The sequence below is a fragment of the Neovison vison genome, chromosome 7 (assembly GCF_020171115.1).
Source record: "Neovison vison isolate M4711 chromosome 7, ASM_NN_V1, whole genome shotgun sequence".
Classification (NCBI taxonomy): domain Eukaryota; kingdom Metazoa; phylum Chordata; class Mammalia; order Carnivora; family Mustelidae; genus Neogale; species Neogale vison.
This window is the reverse complement of record NC_058097.1, coordinates 193,487,849-193,509,390: the sequence shown is the minus strand read 5'-3', so window position 1 is coordinate 193,509,390 and position 21,542 is coordinate 193,487,849. Positions and strand designations below refer to the sequence as shown.

General features: G+C 37.9%; 1 protein-coding gene across 1 annotated transcript; it reads left to right on the top strand.

Annotated features, from left to right (window-relative positions):
- Nucleotides 1–10,005: 10,005 nt before the first annotated feature.
- Nucleotides 10,006–10,941, top strand: LOC122914456 (olfactory receptor 1030-like). The gene has a single exon (XM_044261070.1). The coding sequence runs from the start codon at nucleotides 10,006–10,008 to the stop codon at nucleotides 10,939–10,941; it is 936 nt and encodes a 311-aa protein (XP_044117005.1).
- The last annotated feature ends 10,601 nt before the right edge of the window (nucleotides 10,942–21,542 follow it).

Below are 21,542 nucleotides of genomic sequence, written 5' to 3'. Positions count from 1 at the left end.
CTCATATCAGGGAGATCATATGATAGTTGTCTTTCTCCGCTTGACTTATTTCGCTAAGCATGATACGCTCTAGTTCCATCCATGTTGTCGCAAATGGCAAGATTTCGTTTCTTTTGATGGCTGCATAGTATTCCATTGTGTATAAATACCACATCTTCTTTATCCATTCATCTGTTGATGGACATCTAGGTTCTTTCCATAGTTTGGCTATTGTGGACATTGCTGCTATAAACATTCGGGTGCACGTGTCCCTTTGGATCACTACGTTTGTATCTTTAGGGTAAATACCCAGTAGTGCAATTGCTGGGTCATGGGGCAGTTCTATTTTCAACATTTTGAGGAACCTCCATGCTGTTTTCCAGAGTGGTTGCACCAGCTTGCATTCCCACCAACAGTGTAGGAGGGTTCCCCTTTCTCCGCATTCTCGCCAGCATCTGTCATTTCCTGACTTGTTGATTTTAGCCATTCTGACTGGTGTGAGGTGATATCTCATTGTGGTTTTGATTTGTATTTCCCTGATGCCGAGAGATATGGAGCACTTTTTCATGTGTCTGTTGGCCATCTGGATGTCTTCTTTGCAGAAACGTCTGTTCATGTCCTCTGCCCATTTCTTGATTGGATTATTTGTTCTTTGGGTGTTGAGTTTGTTAAGTTCTTTATAGATTTTGGACACTAGTCCTTTATCTGATATGTCGTTTGCAAATATCTTCTCCCATTCTGTCAGTTGTCTTTTGATTTTGTTAACTGTTTCCTTTGCTGTGCAAAAGCTTTTGATCTTGATGAAATCCCAACAGTTCATTTTTGCCTTTGCTTCCCAGATGCAAGGACATTTTTAAGCATGGGATTGAGCTTACCCTAACAGAAAAGTCCTTATAGTGAGAGCCGGGAGATCTATGAGCCCCTTACAGTTATTTTGGTAGGATTGTGAGTGTATTCATTCAACGTGGTTTAGAATTCTTGGTTTCTTTTATATGTACAGAATACATATAAAAAATAAAGAAGCTGAAAGACCATGCTTACAATGAATACTTGCTAGAAGTTTTTTTTTTTTAACTTTTTATTTCTTTTTAGCGGAACAGTATTCATTGTTTTTGCACCATACCCAGTGCTCCATGCAATCCATGCCCTCTCTGATACCCACCACCTGGTTCCCCCAACCTCCCAACCCCCGTCCCTTCAAAACCCTCAAATTGTTTTTCAGAGTTTGTAGTCTCTCATGGTTCACCTCCCCTGCTATTTTTGTTAATTTTTCTTCCTTTATTTTGGAAACAAAGTCTTTTGTCATTTGTTTATAATTGAATGGACAATAGAATTTTCCAGACAGCTAGTCTTTTGAGCTATTTTACCCTCTAGCACATTCTTACTGGAGTGTAAGCATTGCATTGTGTTTCTTTCTCCTTCTCATTCTCTTTTTTCCACCCTCATTTTGTAGGGGTTGGATGTTTTCCATCTCCTATATCCCTAGATGACCAATAGGCATATGAAGATGCTCAACATCACTAACCATCAGGGAAATGCAAATCAAAGCTACAAAGAGATGTCCCCTTATACCTGTCAGAATGGCTGGAATCCCAAAGCTAGAAAACAGTGTTGGCAAGGATGTGCCAACACTTATTCATTGTTGGTGGGTAAGTAATTGGTGCCACCACTGTAGAAAACAGTATGAAGTTTCCTCAAAAAATTAAAGATTAAAAATACTGTATAATCTAGTAATTTCACTACTTGGTGTTTACCCAAGGAAAAGAAAAACACTAATTCAAAAACACATATGGATACCTATGTTCATTGTAGCATTGTTTAAAATAACCAAAATATGGAAGCAACTCAAGTGTTCATAGATGAATGGTAAAGAAGAAGCATAAATGTATATTATAGAATATTACTTGGCCACTAAAAAGGATGAGATCTTGTCATTTGTGACAACATGACTGGACCTAGAGGATAATATGCTAGCAAAACAAGTCAGAAAAAAGAGACAAATACCATATGATTTCACTACATGGATCTAAAAAAACCCAAAAGAAATGAATAAATACACAAAAAACAGAGATGGTCCCTTAAAAACAAAGAACAAATTAGTGGTTGCCAGTGGGGAAGGTGGTGGGAGAGGAACCAAATGGGGAAAAGCAAATTGGAGATATAGGCTTCCAGTTATGGAATGAATGAATCATGGGGAAAAGAGGTGCATCATAGGGAACATAGTCAATTATACTATAGTAGTGTTTTATGGTGACAAGAAATGGCTACACTTAGGGTGAGTATAGCATAATGTAGAAAAGCTGTCAAATCAGTATGTTGTATACATGAAACTAATGTAACATTGTATCATATTATATGTTCATTACATTATATGTGTCAATCATATAGGCACATGTATATATACATATATATACATAATACACACATATATACTCACATATTATATATGCAATATAAAATAGTAGAGCAGTATTAATGAATATAAGTTATTTTACTTGCACTAAATATGAGTAACAATTTAAGAAGGAATAACAAAATATGAAAGTACAGTGATGGATATTAAGGAAGTCATGTATTGCAGAGAGCACAGGGTGTTATATGCAAACAGTGAATCATGGGACACTACACTACATAAAAAAAATGATATTCACTTACTTATGGAGCATAAGGAATGACATGGAGGACATTAGGAGAAGGAAAGGAAAAGTGAATTGGTGTAAATCGGAGGGGGCAATGCACCATGAGAGACTGTGGACTCTGAGAAACAAACTGAAGGTTTTGGAGAGGAGGCAGTGGTAGGATGGGTGAGCCTGGTGGTGAGTATTAAGGAGGACACATATGGCATGGAGCAATGGGTGTGGTGCATAAATGATGAATCTCAGAACACTGAAAAAAAATTAAATTAAGATGTGAAAAAGAAATGAATGATATAGTTTGGTGACTAACATAACAATATAAAAAATTATTAAAAAAGAGAAAATACCAATGTGAAAAACAAATTTAATTTTGCACTAGCTAGAGATAATTGAAATGCTGTCTTTAGTGGTTTCTGAAAACTAGCAACTAGAGACACCTAGCCATATGGATATGAAAGCATCCTTTAATTCACTGTGTGACTTTGAACAATTAACTTTCCCCTCTCAGCCTTAGTTTACCCCTATGCAAGTTGAAACATTTGACTTAATCTTTTTAAAATATTTATTTATTTGAGAGAGAAAGAGAGAGAGGGCAGAGGGAGAGAATCTTTAAGCAGACTCCCTGCTGAAGTGATCTCATGACCTGAGCTCAAACCAAGAGTTGGACACTCAACTGACTCAACCACCCAGGTGTGCCTTGACTTAGTTAATCTTTAAAATAACTTCCATATTGAATACTTTGTGATTGGTGGGATATGGATTTTAGCACATAGAGTCTTTCATGTAGTATTCATTCAATATGTTCTATGAAATAAATGGATTTTTAAAATAGCAAAAATTAAAAGCAGAAATTTTTTTAAGTCATGAAAATGGTATTAGGCTCTGGACAAGATTGAGAATAAGAGCAGGTAGTCAAGGGTAACCGGAAGTTTCTGGAATGCATAAACAGATGAAAGGGGGTGCCACTATGGTAACAAGGATGATGCCTAGTTTCTAGGTGACTTTGGGGAAAAAGTTCTGAAGGACACCACATGCTTATCCAATTAGGGTGAGTGGAGATTGGTGAGATCATGCAAAGGATCCTTGCTGTGTGCTGTCTGTCCAAAATACAAGTCATCCAATTCTCTATGTGATTAATGAACATGTATTGTCTCCATCAGGTGTGTTGATGGGCCATGGCTCTGGAAAGGGAAGGAAGGACCAAGAGTTATGCTGGGTGACTTCAATTCAGTGGAAAGGAACACATAAGTATGACTCAGCCACTTTGTCAAATCCAAGTCTGCCTGTGGTACTTCTAGTAATGACAATATCTGACTCATATGTGTGGCCCTCAGTTGATTCAGGATCCAGAAGCAGAGTACTCAATGGTCCTTTTGAGCTCCAGGCCAGAACCTTCAAAACCCAGATATATCCCAAAACTTTAACAAAAGGATTGATCATTCTTACCACAATTGTTCTTGTTGCTCCTACTCCCAGTGCAGCATTATTGAATAGCTACTGTGTGTTGCTCTGGCCTATGTTTCTCTAGGGACATGGCACAAAATGACATTTCACTCAGACTATTTACATGAGGAGAGTTTAGTGAAAGGATATACAGATTATAGGCAAAATTATAGAAATCAATCAGAGAAGTTGAAGCATCTGGAAGCTAGCAGCAAGAAGTAGTGGCTACCCTTTGTTCTGAAGTGACCAGGCAGTGACTATAATCCCCAGATCCAAGGAGAGCTAGAAGCAGGAAGTGTGTCTGTGACTGCCATCTTTCCCCAACACACAGCTCAGCAGGAGTTTTGCTTGGAAAGATGCAGCCACTCTAGCACCTTCACTGTGAATCTGGAAGAAAATGAGAAATAAATGGAGCTACTTTTCTCTTTCTCCCACTTCTGATATCCTGTTGGTTTCTCCCATTGGCCAAACTCTGCTGAAACTGGACACCAAAGGAACTCTGTTGATGTGATCCATAAGGGTTAAGCTTCAGGGAGCCAAAGGAAGGTAGAGAAGAACAGGCAAAATTCTTGGTGGGGTGCGGTGACAAAGGGAGAATCACCAGCACATCTGTAGTGCCTGTATATCTGTCAAGTTTCCACAGTACATGCATAGCTGTGTGCATTATAATTCTTATTAAAAAAAATAAAGCATGTGGTACCTGGAAGGCTCAGTTTGTTAAGCATCTGACTCTTGATTGCAGTTCAGGTTGTGATCTCAAGGTCCTGTAACGGAGCCCCATTTGGGCTCACTGCTGAGTGTGGAGCCTGTTTGAGATTCTCTCTCTTCCTCTCCTTCTGCCTGTACCCCTATGCTCTCTGTCTCTGTCTCTCTTTATTAAAAAAAAATTAAAAACAAAAAATAAAGATAAAGCACAAGGCTCAGAATTAGTAGATAACTAGCCCAAGTTCAACAGAAGTCAATTGATCTTCCAATGGTACGCGTGACTGACTGCAAAATTTTCTCTGTTTACCAGCCACCATTCTACCTTACATGTTGTAAACAGAAGAACCTATTATGCCCCCAGTGGAAAAATACTAAGATATTCAAGCATAATTTAAAATAAATGATGAATCCCAATCCTTCATGATTCCTGGGAGATTTGATTTCCTGTTGACATTGGGGAATGGGCCAAAATCATATCCTCAATGAGCTTAGTTAGGATTTACCAGAGGATAAGAGAGGGGCTATTCGTAGTCTGAATGATTTGTTGCTAGAAATAATTAAACCATAGGGATTTGGTCCCTGTATGACATTTCTATTATAAACTTTTCAGGTTCTTCTATCCATTCTATCATTGGGAAATTATGCTTCTTTCACAGGTAGGATTTGATATTGTGAAAATATATTTTGAAATGTAGAAATAAATACTTTAGTGAATAAAAGTAAAATTATGGACTGAAGAATTAGCAAATATCTTGATTTAAATTCTAATGATCTTCTAAAAATAAAAGTATTTATAAATGTTCAATAGAGCAAAAGTTCAAATGGAAACAGAACTAGACTAGAAAGAACACTCATTCCACATATAATGACTGATTGTCTCCATTTTGGGAAAGCATTGTTCTAGGTGCCACTGAGGCTGTAACTAATGAGATAAACTCTGGTCCTTGAGACTCACATGTAGTTGTTGAGTGTCATTTTATTATTATTATTATTATTATTTTAAATATTTTGTTTATTTATTTGAGAAAGAACAAGCAGGAGCAGTGAGGTAGTAGGACAGAGGGAGAAGGAGAAGCAGATTCCCCACTGAGCAGGAATCCCGAATTGGGGCTCGATCCCAGAATCCCGAGATCATGACCTGAGCCAAATGTAGACACTTAAATGGTTAAGACACCCAGGCACACTGATGTTGAGTATTATTTTAGAATAGACTGGGATTTTCCACCCAATATAATAATAGCTATGACTTATTAAGTGCTTTCTCTATGTCAGGCACATTTTAAAGTTTTTACCTGAATTAAATCCTTCATATGAGGGAGTTGGTATGAGAACCAAATTTTATGCATGAGGAAAATTAGACACAGAGAAATAAAGAAACTTGGTCAAGCCCCATAGCTAGGAATTGGAGGATGTGGGCTTTCTGGCCAGGAGGTCTCTCTGCAGACTCCCAGTACTTTTTCACATTGATGATTCTTTTGTTTTTTTTTTTAAGATTTTATTTATTTATTTGACAGAGATCACAAGCAGGCAGAGAAACAGGCAGAGAGAGAGAGAGGGGGAAGCAGGCTCCCTGCTGAGCAGAGAGCCCGATGTGGGGCTGTATCCCAGGACCCTGAGATCACGACCTGAGCTGAAGGCAGAGGCTTTAACCCACTGAGCCACCCAGGTGCCCCTCACATTGACGATTCTTAAGACCTAACCATGTATACTGTCTCTTACTTCATGAAGAAAATTAGTGAGTGATGTTGAATATCGTTCTGGTTCCTTCCAAGTTAACAATGCTACTCTTCATAATTACGAGCATCCTATTGTATAATGCTCTATGTCCCTTCATAGAGAATCAGCCACTCTTAGGTTTATGACATACATTAGTTATTTAACGTTAATTAAAAATGCATTTCATGCAGATGCCTTCACTAAATCTTTTTCTACTTCAAACTGAATGATGACCACCTATCAGAAGACATCAGCCTTCTTAAAATAAAGACCAATCTTCTATATTTGTTGGGTGTTTGCATAGGGCCAGCAAGCATCTACTTGAGAAAATCTCAGAGTTAGGGAGAAGACCAAGAGTGCAGAGCCTCAGTTGTCCCCAGAGTCACTTCTGTCTTCCTACAAATGCCTCTTTCTGAGTTTTCTTTGTTCAAATTACATAGGATGTTGTGTTTTGTTTCTTTTTTTTTTCTTTGTTGTTGTTGTTGTTGTTGTTGCAAAATGGTAGTTTATTAAAGCATAGGAACAGGACCAGTGGGTAGAAAGAGGGGCTGCCCCGGGTTGTGAGAGATGGCAGGTTATGTACCTTGCTGTTGGAAGAAGGTGAGGGGAAGGGAGGTTTCAATGGAGCTTTCATATATTAAAGAGGGCCTACAAGGTGCCGAGATACCAGGGGCCTTGCAGCTAGATCAATGTTGTCTTTTGGCTAGCCATTAACATCAAGATAGTTGGGACATTCTTGGTGGGATGTCACAATCCTGCTATCAAGCATCTTTGTTAGTGAGATTTAGGTTCAGAAGAGATGTAACCATATTTACATTTCCTTCTACCTCAGCCTCCTTCAGTTTTGTTTATGGAGGGGAGGGTGACATTAGGGTTTGAGGAACTGAGTTATTTGCCTCTGGAAATTGTGCTATTGATAAGGTAGCTTCTTTGTTTGTAGATCTCTAGGACTTTTGTAAACAGAGGGAGACTCCTGTCTCATAGGATTGTGATTTCTGCAAGTTAACTATTTGTTTATGGCAGTCAGGGGTGCCTGAGGAATGTCACACACATTACTGAGGGGAGCGGGTGGAGAGGGGGTGCAAGGTGCCAGCTCTTGCTTTGTCTTCAGCCAGCCTCCTGCTCCCTCATTATTCCCCCTGAACAATTTTGACCCTTAAATCTTTAAGGTAGTTGAAGGTGGAAGATCTCATCTTCTGTAACTTCTTCCTGCTGAATAGGGGCGTAGAGCTGTCCCTACCCACTTGGGTCAACACTGATCAGTTGAAGAACGTATAGGGGAGTTACAAAGGCGGAGGCAGCTGAATCCAACTCTTGACAGTGAAGAAGTGTCTTTGCGCGTGGTAAGGATTATCTGTAGTCGTGAAGTCATTGCAGCAATGGAGTCTCGGCACCAAGTAGAAAAACACAATTTTGCTCCGAAGCTCAGAGTCCAAATGTAAAACTCACAGCCCCACGTTCGGGCGCCATATGATGAAGTTCTAGAACCGAGATGAGGTTCGGTGGGCTGAGGTCCGGAGTCGACGACCAAGAAAGAATTCTTGAGACATCTTTGTTGTAAAATGGTAGTTTATTAAAGCACGGGAACAAGACCTGTGGGTAGAAAGAGGGGCTGCCTGTGTTTGTTTCTTAAAGGGAAGGTATTGTCATAAAGTACTCAGTTAAATTATCTGAAATGTTCAAGCTTGTGTTGCATCATTAACCCACAGTAAAAAATAGAGACATTAATTATCTTGACACATGATTTATGGGTCAATCAGTAGATATTTATTAAAAATACTACCCCAGATAAAGCCTCTGCGTCCAGCTCAGGTCGTGATTCCAGGGTCCTGGGATCGAGCCCTACACTGGGCTCTCCGCTCCGCAGGGAGCCTGCTTCCTCCTCTCTCTCAGCCCGCCTCTCTGCCTAGTTATGATTTCTCTCTGTCAAATAAATAAAACATTAAAAAAAAATATTACCCCAGAACCAAAGATTATTTGAAATATACTAAATAAGTATGATTATATTGATTTAGGTGATTAGTCTTGCATTTTATTATCCTGGTCAGTAAGTCCAAAATGCACAAGTGTACAGTAATGCACATGGGACAATGCATGGACAACACAATGGACAAGAATGTCGGAGACATCTATGAAGTAAGTGCCTTACAAAATGATCCTTGTCTCCTTGGCCTGACAGCCAAGAGTAGGAGGCAGTGTGTGTTATTGAAGGAAGGTGTATGTTTCCCTTGATGGTCTTTATGTTACATTTATCCTGCAGAAATATGGGGAGATGCATTTGAGGGTATTTTATGTCTTAACTCAGTGGTATGATCAATGATTATTATTTCAGTAAGATCATTTACATCTATTGAAAAACTTAAATTAACTTTATATTATATAATTTTTCTTAATTTTTACAAGATGGAAAAGGAGGCAGAGTTACAATAAAATTATTATAAAGTATGGATATGTTTGTCAATCTTTTTTTTATTTTTATTTTTTTAAAGATTTATTTATTTATTTATTTGACAGACAGAGTTCACAAGTAGGCAGAGCAGCAGGCAGAGAGAGGGGGGAAGCAGGCTGCCTGCCAAGCAGAGAGCCCGATGCAGGGCTCTATCCCAGGACCCTGGGATCATGAACTGAGTCGAAGGCAGAGGCTTTAACCCACTGAGCCACCCAGGCACCCCCAATCTTTTCTTTATTATTGTCTCCTCCTCATCATTAGGGAGACTTTTAATACATTGTTTCCCTTATCTCTCTTCTAATGAATACTTGATATCCCAGATATATATGTATGTGAATATTTTACACATATGTATGTATAAATTCTGTGTGTGTGTGTGTGTGTGTGTGTGTGTGTATAGTATGTACTCTACATGTATCTTTTTTATACCAAGAATATGATTGAGTTTTGTGTCTCATGAACCAATTTTTGGCCTTGATATTTGGCATTAATACACAAAGCAAAGGAGATCCTAGGCTGAGTCTTAAAAGTTAAGTAGGATTTGGTGATAGGAGGGCCTTCTGAGGAGAGGAGACAAAAAGAGAAAGGACATGCGCTGCAGAGTGAGGGAACAAACGGCTTGACTTGGTCTTGAGTTCAGAGGGGCAGGAGGACCGGTTCTGCAGGGATGTGTGTCCTTCTATTCAGTTGCGCAAAATAGATCAGGATTTATATACAACGTCAAAAATATACGGTGAAACAAAGGACTGCAATGTTCGAAACACAATAGCATTTAAAGAAATTGTAAGTGAACTAATGTAATAAATCTTGCAGAGAATATAAAGTCTTTTCAACATGAGGGGACTTGCAGAAAAACATTTAAAATATGACTGCCCCCCTAAAAGGAGCGCTATACTATTTTAGAGGCTTAAAATATCAATTGCGTATTTCCTCAGCTATTTCTTTGTGTCACAAGTGTTCTTACAAGTTTTAGAGAAGACTGATCAGATGATATGATGGGGGTAAGGGACACGTGGCAAAAGACATACGTTTTTTATTTCCTTTCTTTTAGCCCTCATTTGAAGCCAAAGACACACAATGTTAAAGAAAAATGACACAGTGGTGACTGAGTTTATTCTCCTGGGACTGACAGATCGAGCTGAGTTGCAGCCTGTCCTTTTTGTAGTCTTCCTAGTCATCTACCTTATCACGGTAATCGGCAACGTGAGCATGATTTTGCTGATCAGAAGTGACTCAAAACTTCACACTCCAATGTATTTCTTCCTCAGTCACCTCTCCTTTGTGGATCTCTGTTATACCACCAACGTCAGTCCGCAGATGCTGGTTCATTTCTTATCCAAGAGAAAATCCATTTCATTTCTGGGTTGCATGATACAATTCCACTTTTTCATTGCCCTGGTGATCACTGATTATTATATGCTCACAGTGATGGCCTATGACCGCTACATGGCCATCTGCAAACCCTTGTTGTATAGCAGCAAGATGTCCCGATGTGTCTGCTTCTCTCTCGTGGCTACCCCTTATGTTTATGGCTTTGCAAACGGTCTGGCACAGACCATTCTAATGCTTCGCCTCTCCTTCTGTGGACCCAATGAAATCAACCACTTTTACTGTGCAGACCCACCTCTCTTAGTCCTTGCATGCTCAGATACTTATGTTAAAGAAACTGCCATGTTCGTGGTGGCTGGCTCCAACCTTACTTGTTCACTCACCATCATTCTGATCTCCTACATTTTCATTTTCTCAGCCATTCTGCGTATCCGCTCTGCTGAGGGGAGGCGGAAAGCCTTCTCCACCTGCGGGTCCCATTTGACGGCTGTCACCATCTTTTATGGGACACTGTTCTGCATGTACCTGAGACCCCCTTCTGAGACATCTGTAGAACAGGGGAAAATTGTCGCAGTGTTTTATATCTTTGTGAGTCCTATGTTAAACCCTTTGATCTATAGCCTGCGGAACAAAGATGTTAAAAGTGCAATCAGGAAAGTTTTCCAAAAGAAGTTGTTATATTAAGTAGACACTTAGTATATCTTATTAACTGACCAACTAATGTGCATTTAAAGTTAGCAAGTCACTTTCTGTCATTATTTTTTTTGTCTTTCATAATTTGCCTATGAGACTTAGAAGAAGTTAGCAAAATATTGGCTGACATTTAAAGTGCCACCTCAGTGAATAATAATAATAATAATAATAAGCATTACATAGAAATTGAAAGGCAAGACTGAGGTCTTTGCTATTGCTCTATATATCAACAAACTACAAAAGAGTCTATCAATATACTTGTATTGGTACAAAGTTATAAAAGACAGAATTTCCAAATGAATTCTATGTCAACGATCAACTGTTCGATTTTCATAGTGATTAGTAATTTGAAACTAATATACGGAAACCTTTTTTTAAAAAAAAATTTATTTATTAATATTTTAATATACGGACTTCTAAACTATAAGCATTTTTTCTTGTTTCTTTTTGTCTTTATAGAGATCATATAGTGATGCAGATCTGTGGGTTTCACTTTGTACAGATCATATAGTGATGCAGATCCATGGGTACCATAAGAAATATCTTTACAGTGATAATCCTGGCTTGATGGAATACTCATTCATAAAGGTTTTGATGGAACAACACAGTTTACGTAGAAGTTTTTTTAAAGAATCCAAAGTCAGCCTCATGATAAAAGTAGCTTTGTGGTTTCACTTGTTAATTTTTTATTATGGACCATTTTCAACACATATACAAAAATAGAAGATAGTGTAAAGGCCGCCTGTACAAGCGTGAGTGATCATCATTAAGTCTTCATCTTTGCCACTTTGCTTCAGACGTTTCACATACTCAGATCTTCTCAAATTGAGCCCTCCCTGCCTGATTCTGTTCCTCTCTCCATTGCCTGCATTCAACTGTCATTGAATTTAATGTTTTTATCCCCATGGAGAGTTCTAACAGTTGCTGGTGTTTATGTATTCATAGAATTAAATAATGTTATTTAGCAAGATTTAAAATTTGATAATAACGAATTATGCTCTCCTTCTGCAAATTATTCTATTTTCAGTAAATATGGTTAGATTCTTCCCTGCTGGTTCATGTAGCATCAGTTTTCACTGAGATAGTCTACATGAGTGTATACACATACCACACACTATCTATCCATTCTATTATTATTTTTAAAATTTGATTTCTTTATTTTTTTTAAAGATTTTATTTATTTATCAAAGAGAGAGAGAGGGAGAGAGAGCGAGCACAGGCAGACAGAATGGCAGGCAGAGGCAGAGGGAGAAGCAGGCTCCCTGCCAAGCAAGGAGCCCAATGTGGGACTCGATCCCAGGACACTGGGATCATGACCTGAGCCAAAGGCAGCTGCTTAACCAACTGAGCCACCCAGGCGTCCCTAAAATTTGATTTATTTATTCGACAGAAGGAGATCACAAGTAAGCAGAGAAGCAGGCAGAGAGAGAGGAGGAAGCAGGGTCCCCACTGAGCTGAGAGCCCATGCGGGGCTCGATCCCAGGACCCTGAGACTATGACCTGAGCTGAAGGCAAAGGCTTTAACCCACTGAGCCACCCAGGTGCTCCTCTATCCATTCCATTATTGATAAATGAATCTATTTTCCTGTTCTGGATAATATGAAAATCTAGCAATGCTTTTTCCTCTGGAATTCCGAGTGTATACCAGTTCAAGAGATCCTCTCAGGTACACTCCCTGGAGAGTAATTTCTGTGTTATAAGAAAAGAACATCTTTAAATTCAGAGAAAATGGCCAAATTACTCTATTCATCTGTTCTCCTGCAAACAGTGTGCAAGATTGGTCTTTACTCCATCTTCTTATCATTACTATATATTATCAGATTTCCAAAATGCTTTCAGGTCTGATGGGTTTAAGGGATTCTCCTTTCTTGTTTAGGCTTTTGCATTGTCATTTTAAGTGGAAAGAAGTGTTTTAAGTGCTTTGATGCTACCTGCAGAGTTTTCTTTCATTTGGTTGTATGTCTGTATTCTTTGTTCATTGTTCAGCTGGGTTATTTTATCTTTATTTTGTACATTTGTAGTAGCTCTTTATAAATTCTATACTAGGTACTAGCCTTTTAATGATTTCTGCAATGTCTATATTTCAACCTGATTTTAGCTAGTACTTCACTTTTGTGCCTGATAGACTTGGTGGGATGGAAATTTTTCATTCTAACATAGTTCAAACTTTAATCTTCTCTTTGTGCTTGTGCTTTGTATGTCTTGTCTAAACAATTCTTTCTTAATATAAAGATGTTCTCTTATATTTTCTTTCAATGGCTTTACAGTTTTGCATATTTAAGTCTTTATTTTTGTTGATATCCTAAATGTTGCAAAATAATCTTTCATCCTGATTTTTAATGAAAGTAGTACATTGTCTGTATCTTCAATACTGCATATGTTTCTCATTAAGGTTTGAGGGAAAATTCTGTCATGAATCAAGTTTTGGATTTGTATCAGTCCGGTTCTCTATCGTGGGACCAATTAATAGTCAATTAATAGTCAATTAATAGTCATCAATGCTGACTATTTTTATAAAAATAATTTTACCACCCTTCTTCTCAAAGTTTGAACATTGGAGAATTTTCCTGAAGGGTCTGTGACAGAAGATACAATTAAGATGCATAGAAATACTTTATTCCGCAGAGGTCATGTCTGTTATTTTCCCAGAAGGCAGGTGATACCTACTTCAATGAACCAATGGCAGTGGCTGTGAGAACGAGCAAGAGAAAAAGCTATTTATAGTGTAAGCTGAGGTCTGTGCCCACCCTTTTGTTTGGGACTTGAGATTGCAAGTGTTCCTGACCTTAATGTTAGCATATGTTGCAATCTGTCATCAGTTCTGCGTGCCATGCTCAGCTTTTCTCTCTTTTGTAAACCAGGTTTTCCCAAACCTCTCTCTGCCACATCTAGGTGTAAGTGTTCAGAAAGAACATGGCAAGAATAGTGGGGCATTATTGTTTTTATCTCTTCAGGTATTACAGGTGGTTCATTTCTTGCTGGACAATTTGCACACTCCTCCGTATCATGATACCCTGCTACTCACCTTTGGTGTTTTATTTTTTATTTATTTATTTTTTTAAGATTTTATTTATTTATTTTATGGAGAGAGAGATCACAAGTAGGCAGAGAGGCAGGCGGCAGGGTGGGGGGAAGCAGACTCCCTGTTGAGCAGAGAGCCTGATGTGGGGCTTGATTCCAGGACCCTGGGATCATAACCTGAGCCAAAGGCAGAGACTTAACCTACTGAGCCACCCAGGTGCCCCTTAACTAAGTCTTCATTAGTCATATTTGCTTGGAATGATAAAATGATTATGGAATATTTTATTTTATTATTTTATTGTATTTTTTAAATAGGGTTATGGAATATTTTAATTCTGAGTACTCCTGCTTCTATATCATATAGTATCATAAAGAAGTATATAATATATGTTTGGTAATAAATTATCATTTAATAATAAACTGTTTAAATATTATTATACATGACTGCAATTATAACTTAGTGACTATTTATTTGTTATTAATGATCCTTTAATATTAGCCATTTTTGTCAATGACTCTCTCACTATTCCTTTTGCAACCACTTTTCATACTGGGTCTAGTTTTCTTGTACATGACTTATACCCCAAATTATAAGTTCTCAATGACAGTTTCTGTGAGAGAAAGTCTGTTTTTTATTTGTCTGAAACTGTCTCATTTTATTTTATTTTATTTTATTTTTTATTTATTTTATTTTATTTTGTTTTTATTTTTTATTTATTTTTAAATTAATTTGTTTTCAGCATAACAGTATTCATTATTTTTTCACCACACCCAGTGCTCCATGCAATCCGTGCCCTCTATAATACCCACCACGTGATACCCCAACCTCCCCCCCCTGCCACTTCAAACCCCTCAGATTGATTTTCAGAGTCCATAGTCTCTCATGGTTCACCTCCCCTTCCAATTTGCCCTAACTCCCTTCTCCTCTCTAACACCCCTTTTCCTCCATGCTATTTGTTATGCTCCACAAATAAGTGAAACTGTATGATATTTGAAACTGTCTCATTTTAACTTTAACTCTCCAAGAGGAATTCATTCAGATATGGATCTAGATAGAATGGTATTTCCTTTCAATACACATAAAATATTTCATTTACTGGCCTGTATTAATTTGTTTTAGAGAGGAACATATTACTAGATTATCTTTTTCCATAGGTAAATTTTCTTCTCATTTTAAATTTGGCGTATTTTTAGTTTCAGTTTTTGTCTTTGTTGGTATTAGCTATATTTATCCTACTCCACCTTTGGTGGCTCCTTGGCTGATTTCTCCAAGTTAGCTCTCTCCTCCGAGTTTATGTTTTCATGGTATAATGGAACTTTAATGTACAGTACTTTTGACAACTGTAAGTTTACATTTGTATGATATTTGTATGATTTATTCATGATTGTGTCATCCCCAGATTGCCAGCTCCAGAGGGCAAGGTCCATATCTGGTTTTGCTTGCTATTTTAAAGCCAGTATTTTCCCCAAACCTAGAATATAGGTGATTCTCAATAGATAGATATTGAGTTAATAAACTATCATTATGCCCTTGGCATTATAATTATTTGATGGAAAACACTACTCTGTACTACTTTCCACCATGGTCTTTATGAATCTAATGAATTGAAACCCTCCTGTGAAACTAAACTTTACATATCCTTGCTTCAGAACAGAAACTGTTGAAGGACACAAAGCTTTTCACTTTCTCTTATACTCTCTATGTTGACAGTACAGTGGTAAATACGAGGCTTTCCCTGAATGTTTTTTTTTCTCTCTCTCTTTTTTTTTAATTAATTTATTTTTTTCCAATTTATTTATTTTCAGAAAAACAGTATTCATTATTTTTTCACCACACCCAGTGCTCCATGCTCCCTGAATGTTTTTAACCTTGTGGATGAATGAATGAATGTCAGTAAACCCACAGAATGTTTATCATGGTAAGAGCTTGTCACATTTCTTTGCTTAATGGTCAACAATGTGGTATCAAGGACTATCCATTGGCCTGTTTGAATCCCAGGCTCACAATTTATAATTTTCTTCAACAAGGGAAAGTTTCTTAATCTCTCTTAGCCTCAGTTTCCCATCTCTTAAGTGAAGAGGAGAGTACCAATGCCCCATGGAGTGGTGTGAGGAATTATTGAACTACTGCTTGCAAGGTGCTAAGCCTAATGCCGGGCCCACACATGAGTGTCCAATGCCTGTCACCTATGATTAATCACCCCCATTCTGATGTGTTACCTGTGGATTCTTAAACTAATTAGTCACTGATTCTATTTCATCTCCCTACAGATTTCATGTGTGAGGAAGAAAGAACCATGCTTCATAAGACACAAAGTTACTTGGGAGGGGGTTGGATAACCAAGATTTGTTGTGTGTTCACAGAATTAAGCAAACATTTCACGCTCCTTATATTATCCAGCAAGTATCTGTTGATAAGCTACCATCGTGCAGGGACTGGAGTAGATGCTGAGATCACAGTCCTTGCTTGTAAGGGTTTGCAGTGTCATGGCAGCAAGAGAGATATTGGCAGGTAATGAAACAGAGTGTGTTAGACAGGGATGGGGGCAGAGCCCTTAAAGCACATGGCAAAGCGCTAAGTTCTTGGTTCTGTGAAGGCAGAGAAAGCATCTTTTGAGAGACATCTATTTAAGCCTTTCCTATTTCTAGGAGCAGCTTGAATCTGATGGGAATGAGGAAGATGCTGAGTAGAGGGGAAGCTCAGGGAATATTGAAAGCCAGATTTGAACAGGACAAAGTTTGACTGGAGGTTGAGGCACGGCAGCTACCTACCATTGAAAAGAGAGTCCACTGGGCATGTGCAGAAGGGCGTGGACTTCTACCCTTCCACGTGATGGTTCTGTGGCACTGGGGGAGTTAGTCCCTCACTGCTGCTTTAGTGGAGACTCTGTCTCTTCAGTTGAACATTCAGGATGGAGTCCTTGCCTCTTAGGGTTATTTTGAGGACATTCAATTACCTACATAAAAGTTGTCCACACATAGGAAGTGCTCACCAAGCCATTTGCCAATACCCTGTGTTTTTCACAGTGTTACTTATGACTAACCATCTCCAAGACTTTGATGTTCCTCTCAGGGCCATTCTGAGAGCTCTGGGGTTTAGGGGAGAAAACAGTCTTAGTGTGAAAGAAAAAAAATGAAAAACTCAGATGATCATCAAAATTTTGAGATGGAGATTTTCTGGTGTGCCTTCCCCAGAGATCTTAGAGCAAATAGGAAATTTAAAATGATGGAAAACAAGATCAAGGCATTTGATTAGCTTTCTGACCCCAGAGTGTCCTAATTATTCCACAGAGGCCTGATTCCCCATGTAACACTCATTGATGATATTCTGAAGATCTTCTGAGACTTGCTTGATGACCTGTCTGTACCTCCCATATCCTAGTATAAAGGTGGCTGCATTTCATAGCCTAGAAAGGCTTCAGTGAAGTTCCTTAATGAGAAGTGAGAAAATAGTGCATTTCAGAATCAGAAGTAAGTGTTTGTGTTTTCATGTTCTTTATTTTTAGCCAAGAGGAGATTGCAAAATGTCTCAAATTGAGGCACGGTAATTTGCACCTTGTTTGCGTGAAATATGCCCAAGCAAAGCCTTCTGTTCTCAGTTCCTGAGTTTGAACCTCAACTAATTTCCTTAAAAAACAGGCTTTTGAAATTTCTATAGATCGCCCTTGATAATATTTTACAGATCTGTCACAGGTACAAAAGAATCAAAAAAAAAAAAAAAGGCAGAAGTTCTCCTTGCTGTAGAAAAACATGAGGACAATTTCAGGCATGTGTGAGTGTTTACCCTATCATAAAGTTCTTAGACCTGGAGCCAGGGGATCTAAAAGCCCTTTACTTTTATCTATCACCTATCATCCATCCATCCATCTATCTATCTATCATCATCTATCCTCTATCTATCAACTATCATCTACCTATCTTCCATTTATTTATGATCATCATCTATTATCTATTTATCTATGTATCTATTTATCCAGAATCACCTATCTACTATCTATCTACCATCTATCTATCTATCTATCTATCTATCTATCATCTGTCTATCTAATCATCTATCACCTATCTATTTCTTTACTTGTTGGCAAGATTTTGAGTGTGTGCATTTATCCTCTTTGTGGATGCATAGTTACATTGGTTTCTATTGGTTTCATTAGATTTTTATGAAATTTGTATTAGAAAAAAAAAGGAGGAAGTCCAAGGACCATTCCTCCACTGAATTCTTGCTGAGGGTTCTTCCTTAACTTACTTCCTTTTTCTTTTTTTTTTTTTTTAATTTTCAGAAACGATATGTTTTCTCATTCTCTTGTAACTGAACAGGCTCCAAATTTATCTAGTCAGCAACCCATTGAGTCGTGTTGCCCTCTAGCACATTCTCACCAGGGCTGAATCTTTGACTGACTTTTTCTATTTTTTCCTTTTCTCCTTTTTCTTCTCTTCACTTCTTCTTTTCACCGGGGTGCTACCTTCCTTCTGTATCCATTATCAGCTCTGTTAGTCTCTGTGTTCCAGAAACACCTGGCTTCATGGGCAAGCATCTTGTGCAGTTGAACTCACCTGATCTCAGAAGCATGTTAAGCTAGGTTTCATGCCCAGCTGTCGCCATCCTGAAATGCTTGATAATTTTTGAACATAGATAACTAACTTTCTTATTTTGTACTGGAGCCTGTTTATTAGCTAATCCTAGTTCCAGGTTTTACCACTTGGAGCTTTGTACTGTCCTTTTGCAACTCCTTTGTTGGTTCTTTCTTCATTAGTTAGGGACTTTGCTTGGTTGTAAACGACTAAAGCCACAACTTGTTCAGAAGATACTCACCTTTCACTCTAGTTTGACACAGGCTGCTGGGTCGTCTGTGATCTTCTTTCTCTGCAAACACATGTTATTCATTGTCTTTTTTGTGCCTGTCTAATAAGGACTTCTGTGCTACTTTTGAGTGGATATTTCTGGATCGCAACAAGTCACTGAGTTCATGGGTCCAGACTATTTCATATCCCACAGGCAGTCATTAAGTGATATGCAATAAATGAGTTTTTCTGCAACTGAGACTTTCAAGTCCAATTTACTGCCATGCGTTTTATAAATCCGAAATTTTGTATGAAATCCTGATGTTTTTCTTTCCTTTTTTCTCTGTCCTGGGAACACTGTCTATACTCTTTCTAGGGTTTCCTGGGTGGAAAAGAATATGGAATTATCTCCTTTGCCACCCTTTTGATGTCATTTAAAGAAATATGCTGTTTAATGGGTAATTTCCTGCTAGACACTTCTGGAAGTGTAGCTGCAACTCTCTACTGACTTTTGTTCTGCAGTGAAGGTCATTTTTATTCTTGGTAGAAAACTCACAAGTGGAGATGAATCAGGCTTCCAAAGAAGTGAATCATTTACATTTTAGGGAACATCTAAGCTGGGACTTTTGCACTCCTCTGCATGAAACCTGTACACATACACACATCCTTAGCAGTTCCAAAGAAAGATCACATATGGTGCCTTTGTCTCCGTTCTTTATTCTTCCTAGAATACCTTCTTAAAATAAGTTCACTGCTTGTGCTCATCCTCCTTCAGTTTGTTGCTAAAAAAAGTCACCTTTTCACGAGTACTTCAGTGATGTTACTATTTAAAAGTTGAACACCCTCTCCACAAAACTCTATTTGTTTTTTTTTTTTCTTTTTTAAAAATTTTATTTTGTTTCTTCAGTGTTCCAAGATTTACTGTTTATGCACCACACCCGGTGCTCCATGCAATATGTGCCCTCCTTAATACCCACCACCAGGCTCACCCCCCGCCACTCTCCTCCCCTCCAAAACTCCATTTTCTTAATTTTTCTCTCTAACACTGCCATTTGAATCACCATTTACTTAGTTGCATTCCTCTTTGTCTCTGTCTACTAGATGCGAATGCTAGAAGGGCAGGGATTTTTGAAGGCTCTGTTCATTTTGACATCTGTAGGGTCTTATCCACATGATGTGTGGAGTATCAATAAACACTTACTTTATGAACATCTAGTTTGATGTCCACAATGACTTTAGGGGCAGGCAAAACAGATGTTCTCATTCCCATTTACAAATGAGGAAATGAAAACTCATGCTTAAAGATCCTTGGTCATTATCAGTAGCTTTTACTAGTGCATTCAACAAATGTTAAGTACTTACCCTTCTGGGTAAAGGAGATAAAGCACAAAAACACTGTCATTGGCTTTCTAAAACTTAGACTAAACTAAGTTTCCGTGACTCATTTTGAAATGAGATAAGAATCAGGCAAGTTTTTTTTTTTTTTTAAATTGAATATAAGAGAAGGGAGAAGGCAAAAAAAAAAAAAAAAAGGCATTTGAGAGGAAGGAAGAGGAAATTCAACACCAGTAGTGATGTAAAGGGGAGCTAAAAAAGCCATGGGGATTGTCATACCTATAGACAGAAAGAAGTTGTGATTAACAACATAAATACTGACTATGCAAAACTTGTTTTTTATTGGCACATTATATCATTACTGTAGACTGTTTGCAAAATACTGAGTGAGAATTAATGTGACTTGATGATTCTTTGTTCATTAATTTGCCGTAAGTTTATGAGAACTCTATGACTGTGCCTTTTAAAATTGTGAATCTGGGAACATCTGCTTCATAATCTCCTGGGTAATTGTTACATATGAAGATACCCATATCCCACATAAGAGGTTCTTAAACAAACTTTCTGTGACTTTTCTTGATTAAGAAGCTTTCTAAGAAATATCTTTGTACATTAAAATTCAAAAGCTCTTATTTCTCCTAAGGACATGCTGTCATGTCAAGTTCCGTGGGGATACGGAGATGAGTAAAACACTTATAAGTAATTCATTTTTCATGCTTACTCTATTTTTTCTTTTATTTTTAAAATTCAGTACATTAAAAGTACTTAGAAGTCAGAGTACGCAGGGCATCTGGGCGGCTCTGTTGGTGGAGCATCCAACTCTTGATTTCGGTTCAGGTCATGTCTCAGTGTTGTGGGATTAAGCCCTCTATCCAGCTCTGAGCTCAGAACAGAGTCTGACAGAGATTCTTTATCTCCTTCTGCCCCTCCCCCATTCATCCCCCCACTCACACACATTCTCTCTAAATAAACAAATAAAATCAAAAAAGAAAGAAAGAAAGAAAGAAAGAAAGAAAGAAAAAAAGAAAGAAAGAAAAAAAGAAAGAAAAAGAAGTCACAGTGCAATAATGAGCTAGACTTGGTCCCTGCCCCTGAGAAAGGAGTATATGAGGAGTAGAAAGTAGACACATTATGGTGATGTAATGTGCTACAGAATGAAAGAGAAGTAGGCAGCTTGTGCTGGAAGCATAAAACATACCAAGCCTTGTAGGATAAGTAGCGTTTGAGAAGCTAAAAATACTGCAGAGAAAAAGAGGATATGTAGCTCAGTTGTATACATGGATATAGGAATAGAAATAAATATTGTTATCCTTAGGTATAGCTATAGGTATAAATGTAGGTGTCTATATAGAGAAATATAATAGTAATTCAATACAAAGACAAATGAAATAATGGATTAGTAGAAGTACAGAATCTGTTTAGGGTAGTATAATATGAATGATACATGTAGATAC